A 9,009-nucleotide genomic window follows, 5' to 3' on the forward strand; every position below is an offset into this window, starting at 1 on the left:
GTCGATATTCATGAGTGAGATAGGCCTGTAATTCTCTTTCTTGGTTGGGTCTTTGTGTGGTTTTGGTATCAGGGTAACTGTAGCTTCATAGAAGGAATTTGGCAATGACTTTTCTGTTTCTATATTGTGAAATACATTAAGGAGAATAGGTATTAGCTCTTCTTGGAAGTTCTGGTAGAATTCTGCATTGAAGCCATTTGATCCTGGGCTTTTTTTGGAGGGGAGATTTTCGATAACAGCTTCTAGTTCTTCGCGACTAACAGGTCTATTTAGATTGGTCTTGGTTTAACTTTGGTATATGGTACTTATCTAAAAAAATGTCCATTTCTTTTGCATTTTCCAGTTTTGTGGCATACAGGCTTTTGTAGTAAGATCTGATGATTCTCTGAATTTCCTCTGTGTCTGTGGTTATGTCCCCCTTTTCAGAAGAGGGAAGCAATGGTGTAAATACAATACCTGCTTTAGCACGGCTAAAGGGAATTTTAATATATGTGGGCTATATTTTTCTAAACATTCATAGATCATAGTGTTCATTTATCATTTTATATGCCACTGCTGACATACCTGTAAAACAAGAGGCAAAGAAAAGCCCATGAGAAGTGTCTGCTTGTTACCCACGTAGCCCACTTGGGCACACTCATATAGGTGTAGAAACATAACTATAGTAGAATGGCGTCCTGCAAGTGTTCTCTTTCACATGTGTGTTCATCCATGCTCTGCGTGCATATGCATTTAATGTTCATATGTGTATGAGTGCATGTGTGTTCAATTTTGTGTGTGCATGTGTGTGTGTGTATGTGTGTTGAGACTTACAATTGACACTGGGAGTCTTCATCAATGGCTGTCTGTCTACCTTATTGATTGAGAATCTTTCAATTAAACCAAGATCTCTTCCATCAACTAGTCTAGATAGCTAGTTTCCTCTGGTAATTCCCTGTTTCCACCTTACAAGTGCTGCAATTATAGATGGCCCTCACTCCCTCTTAGCATTTATGTGGGTTCGGAGAATCTAAACTCTGGTCTTCGTGTTAGCATGACATTTGTTTTATTAGTCACTTCCCTGTTTCACTGTTTGCTTCCAACAAACAATTTAAATAAGTTATTGTGAGAAGAGAATACCTTTTTATGGTTGTTTCTGTTTAATTAAGGTATGACTCCAAGTGCTACTAGTGATGTAGAAATATACTCCTATTCTTTGTATATTTTATTGAGAGATAAAGTATCTTAAATGAACTAATATTCCTGTGTGTCTAGGACATTTTACAGAAGCTTAATTTTGCATTATACATTTCAAAGGGAAAAATATGTAGAATATAATGAAAGTAGACTGAAAACAAAGGTATTGTTAATTTATTGTTCATGATTATCCACATTTTCACTGCTTTAAAAGTGGCCTGATGCATTCACGTTTCCCATGATTTCCCTCTGCAAGGTCTTCCTAATAAAGTTGTACCATCTGTTGTCACTCATACAATCTGTCCCCTCACTCCACTCACACCGATCTCCTTAATGTTCTTCTCAACTACAAGAATGTCTCCACCTCAGGATGCTTGAATTTGTTGCTTCTTGGATGGAGGTTTCCTTGACTACATTCAGGTCTCTCTGTAAAGAGACTGAGAGTCTGACTCCTTCATAAGACAGTCACTTTCCTTCCCATGTACACTGTCCCTCCACTCTGCCTTGTTTCACAATGCTCACCAGCACCTCAGCTGCAATCTAAATCTAAACAAAAGGATTAGCTTGATCTGTTTTAATGACACACTATTTCATGGCACCCGAATGGAATTTTGACCTATTATAGATACTCCATACATATTTGCTAAATGAATTAATAAATTAAAGCAGTTGAGTCCAGCTGCATCATGAAATGTTCAAACCACTGATGAAGCGTGATAACCACAGTATAAAGCCTAATAAACAGATCTTATTATATTTAGACATGTAGGGGCATAGACTATTTTCAGAGTGTTTCAAACATTTTCATCATCTTTATTCTCCCACTACAATTGCAGGCTCCATTTGTGGGCTACTTGAATTATTTTCTAAAACTCCCATTTCAAGTGAATCATCTCTCTCTTTTTTTTTTTACTATTAATCATCACTCTTTTTTTTACTATTAAAAGGGGAATCATAGATGATTTCTGCCTGCCCCTTGTAGACAAAACAAAAAACAACAACAACAAAAAAAAAAAACAGTAATTGCCTCTTCAGCCTTGCTGTGTTGCAGTCACATGGTCTTCATAGGGAAAGAGTTTATGAACTGAATACCTGCAAAGGTCTCTAGTTTAGTGTGCATATTTATATGTGTACACACAAAGCTATACTTATTTTTGTATCTCACAATCCTGATGATGTTAAGCTAAAAACAAACATGTTAATATCTGGCTCTAATCCAGCAGCGCACTGAATTCATCTGTTCCCATTTGTAACGTCCTCTTCTGGTTGCTTAGAAACATGAGAGTTGTGATCGCCTGTTCATGGATTTATTCCTTCATCTTCACTAAACAAATAAAGAAATTCCATAATTGTTTATTGGCATATTAATGAGAAAGAAATTATGGAATAAAATGCCACATTGGATAGGAACTAGAGGACTTTTGCTGTCAGTGGAACAGTTCCCTTTTTGTATTATTTCCTGCTAGCATGCTAAGAAGGGGGGGGATGTTCTCGAATCTTGACATGACAATTTCATTTTGTCGGTATCATATAGTTGTTTCAATTTAGTTTTCCTGACTGTTGTTCTGGCCAGACCTTCTGATACACTTCTGCAAAGCTAGTGAAATATCTTCTTTGAGCTTGATATTACATGAGCGGTTTCTGTACTTTTCCTCTTGAGTGTCACATATGTTATGAATTTCATGTTTAGCCCTAGCTATATTTATCATGAAAGAAAACTTTGACAAGTGCTTAGTCAGTTTAGCAAAACATTTGCTTTTATTTTTTCTTTATTATAGTAATTTGTTTTATTATGTGGTTGACTTTCATGTAGGGAAGGACCTTTTCATTCCCGGAATGACATAGTCATAATAATAGTTTGTAACATGCTTAAACGTGTGTCTGTGTGCGTGCTCGTGTGTGTGTGTGCGCGCGCACGTGTATGTGTGTGTGCGTGTGTATTCAAGAGAGATATTGTCTATAATTTTCTTTCTTTGATGTTTTGTCCAGCATTGGTTTCAAGAAATGTTGACTTCACAGAATAGGCTACAAAGTATTTCCTATTGCCTGTGATCATAAAAAAAAAAAAACTTTAGGAAAATACTTTAGGCTATCTTTATTTGCAGTCAACAACCAGTGGAAATAGCTGAGCAAGGTGGTGCCTGTCTTTAATTCCAGCACTGAGAAGGCTAAGGGTGGTCTGGGCTATAGGGAGGACCAGTCACAAATCATAAGGAAACAAACCAATCATAATCAGAACAGTGTGTGCTGCTTAATTGGAGGGTAAACAATGTACCAACAGCTTTTAATACAATATAAATGCACATTAGAAAAGGTTCTATGACCAATAAGGCTAAACTACAAGTGGACCTCAAGTGTAAAAATCTAAGTAAAAGGGATCAGAAGCAGTGATTACAGTTCCCAAGGGTCTAGTTAAAGCCGGTGTCACAAAGGTAAATTATATGGACACAAAGGGTTTGGTGTTTTGAAGGTCTACTATATGAGAGAATAGCAGAGTCTGCAAGAGCTTTTAAAAAAATTAATGAAGGATGATCATGGGAGTAGTAACATGTATATACCTTTGACCAAATTGTGAAGGATATATACTAAATCATTTATTTATTGGTGTCTATAAGTTATACATTACTTGAGAATAAAGGAAGTAATGGGTGATAAAAATGTATGGTACATTTAAACCATGTGTTTTAGATTCAGCAAGAGTTTAATTGCTTTTTCCTTATAAAGGTGAAATAAGGACCTACAGGTACCCTCAAGGGGAGCATCACCAGAGAGCTCAGTGTCTCCATAATGCCTGGCTCACTCATGAGCACTGCTCTTTGAAGTTAATCCTGGTGATCTACATTATAGGAACCAGATGGCAAGCTGACCACTTTGGTTATTATTCAGTCATCTGAATGTTGACATTTCCTTCCACACACTGCTTTTCTTTTGAACTGAAGATTTCTTTGGAATCTTCAAATGTGGTTGAAAAAAAATCCAAGATAAAACCTGTTCTGAACAACCTGGAAGAAATAAGCAGTTAAGAAGCTCTTCTGTGCGCCTTCCTCCACTTGCACTCTACAGACACAAGTCTATGGATTATATGGGAGAAGCAATGATATAATCTTTCTTTTACAAGTAAAGAGCAAGTAAGAGAGCCCTCTCAAGACACAGGGAATGCATGCTATTCTCATGGCTGGGGTGTTTGAGTGTTTTTCTCTGTTTTTTTCTTGCTTTAGAAAGTTCAGTACCTTTTGATTGTTCCCTGACAGAGAGCCCCTTTGATGATACCATGCATAACTCCATGGAAGGACTTCTCATTGCAAACACACTGTTCAGAACTGACTGTTTAAGGAGCAAGGTAAGCTTCAATATCACCACCCACTTTTAGTGAAAAGTCCAGCTCACACAAAAGTAGTATTAGCAGGACCACTGTGAGTCATTTGAGCACAGAGTTCAAGGGCCTGAACCCTTTTCTAAGATACAGAATTAGATCTGTCTCGCAAACATTGAAATTTTGTCACTGGAGAGCTGAATGGTGCTTATGAAATATCAGTGTCCTGCTTTCTAATAATCCTAGAGAAACAGTAGAGATGAGGTGCTGCTGGCTGGTCAGGTAATAATTTGATTTTATGTGCTATATTCTGATCTCTCACTGGAACTTAAAAAAACATGAATTAAAATGATGTGTCTTTAGACCAGAGAAAGGACTATAACTTAAGAGAAAAAGAGCTAATATTCATTTGAGTGAATCTCACCCAAATCCCATAATCTCATTTTAAATTTAACCCAAGACATTTATCCATAGACTGTACCTTTGAGTAAAACAACTTTTTGTAAAGATTTAACTACTTATATATGGAATCACCACTCTTGAAACTAGTTGTAAAAAAAATAGAATATCACTAAATTTTACAAACAATAAATGGTAAATCAAAAGTGGTAATATGTTTTGTTCTCATACAAGCACAATTATACACACAAGAAATCACACACATACTTATTCATTAGGCTCTTGTGGCATTTTGTAACACCTAGCATGTATATGTGGTTGTGTGTGTTAAGGTTTACAGAAAGTCCTGTTTGCTAGTCTTATCAAGCGAGCTTCTGGAAGGGTTAGAAAAAACCTAAGAAGAAGTAGTAGTTGGTAGTGGATAGATGCTTGTCTAGGGCTTAAAAATTCCAACAAAACATTTAAAATATATTATGCTTATAATAGAAAAGATTCCATCAAAAACTTCAAAAATAAATTTTTAACTATAAGTCATTTTTCTAAATATAATGCACAAACTATGAACTGTCAACTTTCGGAAAAGTTTGTGTTTTAATCAAGTTATGGCATCCTAAGCAAAATAAGGAAAATTTATTAAAGCTGAAATAGAGACATGTAAAAAAAATTAAACAAAAGAGTGGCTGGTATGGATTCCATGAAACAATCAATCCAATAAGCAGAGCATGAGTGATTGGGATTCACCTAAGACCCACTGGATTGTGTGTAAAAAAGGGAGTTGGGGAATGAGATTTCCATTCATCCACACTTGATACCCTATATGTTTCCAGAAACTGTTCTCAGATCTCAAGAAGAGCAGAGTTTTCTTCTAATACCTAGTGATGATGATGATGATGACGATGATGATGATGATGATGGTGACGACAATGATGATGGTGATGGTGACGACCATGATGACAATGATGACTGCATAGCTAGGAATCGTGCAGCTCTGCTAGATATTAGTGTTTTGTTCATTTAAAAAATAAATTTTCTCATTCAGTTTAGAAAACAATACCTCAACACTGAACACATTATGACCATCATTTTGTAGATACAGAAGTTCTGGCTTAGGAGACAGGGTCAGCCAATGGTTCTTTGGCTGCAAAAGTCTGGCATGCAATTCTCCCCAAAACCAAAGTTTTCTACCTGATGCTACCTGGTAACTTTATCTCCTTTATTATAATTATCAATGTGCTTATAGAAGCCCCTTCTGCTCTGATCATCTTACTAGATATGTAATGTGTATATCTCTTAATTAGTTAGTTTACTGCAAAAAGCTTTAAGATCGAAGTGATCCAGGAAAGACAATGGCTAATTATGAACTGCAACTTGACTTAATCTTAGGTTACACCACTGAATTTGATAACCATTTTTTTCTCTGGGACCAACATTTAGTTTGTAAATGAGCTTTGTCAATGTATTTAATATTTGGCATTTGGCGATCTGAAATATAAGAAAAGTAGCCACTGTTCAAATTTGGTCAGAGATATGGGAGTAAATGTCTAAAAGTTTCCAGAGAGCCGTCCTTGACACATTTCACACAGAAGTCGGTTAATGTGTAGGGATGGGAAATGGTAACCTTGCTGATCTACAACCTTCAGAAATATCATGTTGGGTAATCATTGACTTTCCAAAGTATCAGCCCACAAATATGTAAGACTTAATACTGAAGTGATGGACTCTAAAAATATTTCATTCAATTGATCTAAGTCCTTTTGGCGGAAATTTCTCATTAACCTTATGCTTTAATTATAGAGAATCTTCCATTTTTGTTGGGAGTGTGTGTGTGTGTGTGTGTGTGTGTGTGTGTGTCTGTGTCTGTGTATGAGGTGTGTGAGTGTGTGTTTTTCAGTCAGTATGTGGAGGCCAGTGGACATCTTTTGAGGCTTGGTTCTTTGTTTTCACACTATTAAGGCCTGAGTACTGAATTTAGATTATCAGACTTCATGGCAAACCCTTTAACTCAGTGACTCATCTCATTGGCCCTAGTTATAAAAATGTTTGAAACACATATTCTTGTTATAATGAAATAAACCATGACTTTGGTGTGAAGATACATCATTTGATTAGTAAAACCTTTATACTTAATAATCTCTCCTTACTTCTCTTTGCTACAGGGCGTCTCCTGATTCCCAAATAATGCTGATGGAGAACAAGACAGAGGTTACAGAGTTCATCCTTCTAGGACTAACCAATGCACCAGAACTGCAGGCTCCTCTCTTTATCATGTTCACTCTCATCTACTTCATTAACATGGTTGGAAACTTAGGGATGATTGTGCTGATTCTCTGGGACGTTCGACTCCACACTCCCATGTATATTTTTCTTGGTAGCTTGTCTCTGGTGGACATCTTTTACTCCTCAGCTGTCACTCCAACTGTTGTTGCTGGACTTCTTGTAGGAAACCAAGTCATTTCCTACAGTGCTTGTGCTGCTCAGATGTTCTTATTTGTAGTCTTTGCTACAGCAGAGAATTTTCTCTTGGCTGCAATGGCCTTTGATCGCTATGCTGCAGTGTGCAAACCCCTGCACTACACCACCACAATGACTCCAACTATGTGTGCATGTCTGACTGTAGCCTGCTATGCTGGCGGTTTCCTGAATTCCTCCATCCACACTGGGGACACATTCAAGCTCTCCTTCTGTAAGTCCAATGTGGTCCATCACTTTTTCTGTGACGTTCCGGCAGTCATGGTTCTCTCCTGCTCTGATAGAAAGATCAGTGAGATGGTCCTTCTTTATGGGGCAAGTTTTGTTATCTGTTCTGCACTTGTTGTTATTTTGATATCCTACACATTCATCTTCATCACCATCTTCAAGATGCGCTCATCTACAGGATACCAGAAAGCTATGTCCACCTGTGTTTCTCATTTTATTGCTGTCTCCATTTTCTATGGGACGCTTATTTTCATGTACTTACAGCCCAGCTCCAGCCACTCCATGGACACTGACAAGATTGTGTCTGTGTTCTACACCATGGTCATCCCCATGCTAAACCCTGTAGTCTATAGCCTGAGGAACAAAGAGGTGAAAAGTGCATTCAAGAAAGTTGTGGAGAAGACAAAATATTCCCTAGGCTTTTGAGCTTAGTGTTTAATGGTGTGCTGTAATGCAGCTTCAGGCTCTTAGGTCTTCTCCAGATACCTAGTGACATTTCCAGTCTACCCTGACGTGAAGTAGAATGCCCTTCTCCTTTCAAATGTTTGTAACTTAGAAGAGGGAAGCAATGGTGTAAATGCAATACCTGCTTTAGCACGGCTAAAGGGAATTTTAATATATGTGGGCTATATTTTTCTAAACACTCATAGATCATAGTGTTTATTTATTATTTCTATATGCCACTGCTAATATACCTGTAAAACAAGAGAAGAAAACCCATGAGATGACGTGGCTGCTTATGACCCACATGGGCACACACTACAAGAATGGAAAAGTATTCAGACATAAGTGGAACACTCCTTTTTGGGTGTCTTTGTTTGTTTGGTTTTTTTTTTTGCATCTCTATGTTGTGTGTATGTTTTTATGTATGCATGTTTTCATATCTGTGGGCATACTGTGGATGAGAGTACACATGTGGAAACCAGAGAATGGGCTTCTTTCTCAATGGTTCTCCACATAATTCACTGTGGCAGGCAAATGAACACAGACCGGGCAGAATAGCCAGTCTAGTTAGTAACCTTTCTCTGGAATCCTACCTCTATCTTCTGAGTGCTTGCATTGCAGATGTTCCCCTATGGTCTCAGTGCTGGAATTGCAGATGTTCCCATATGGTCTCAGTGCTGGCATTACAAATGGGCTCCTATGCTTCCCTGGCATTTATGTGAATTCTGACTCTTGTTCTCATGTTTGCATGGCAAGTGCTTTATCCTCTGACACATCTCAGTTCCACTGCTAGTGTCCAATAAAAATAAGTTAAGATAGTTCATTAAGGTATTGAAATATCACTTGCAATTGTTTTTTTTTTTTAGTTGAATAACTACTCTAATCCCTCCAAGTGATGCTGGTTTAAATACGTATGTCCATATTTTGGGTGTATTTTGTTAAGCGATAGAAATCTGAAGTATATTCCCACACTCCCTTCC

At 37.4% G+C, this 9,009-nt stretch overlaps 1 protein-coding gene across 1 annotated transcript; it reads left to right on the top strand.

Annotated features, from left to right (window-relative positions):
* Nucleotides 1-7,069: 7,069 nt before the first annotated feature.
* LOC126498316 (olfactory receptor 5B3-like) lies at nucleotides 7,070-8,011 on the top strand. Its single transcript, XM_050136851.1, has one exon. The coding sequence runs from the start codon at nucleotides 7,073-7,075 to the stop codon at nucleotides 8,009-8,011; it is 939 nt and encodes a 312-aa protein (XP_049992808.1). The 5' UTR covers nucleotides 7,070-7,072.
* Nucleotides 8,012-9,009: the final 998 nt, after the last annotated feature.

Source organism: Alexandromys fortis, unplaced genomic scaffold (assembly GCF_014885135.2).
Source record: "Alexandromys fortis isolate MF-2015 unplaced genomic scaffold, M_Fortis_MF-2015_v1.1 scaffold_3, whole genome shotgun sequence".
Classification (NCBI taxonomy): Eukaryota; Metazoa; Chordata; class Mammalia; order Rodentia; family Cricetidae; genus Alexandromys; species Alexandromys fortis.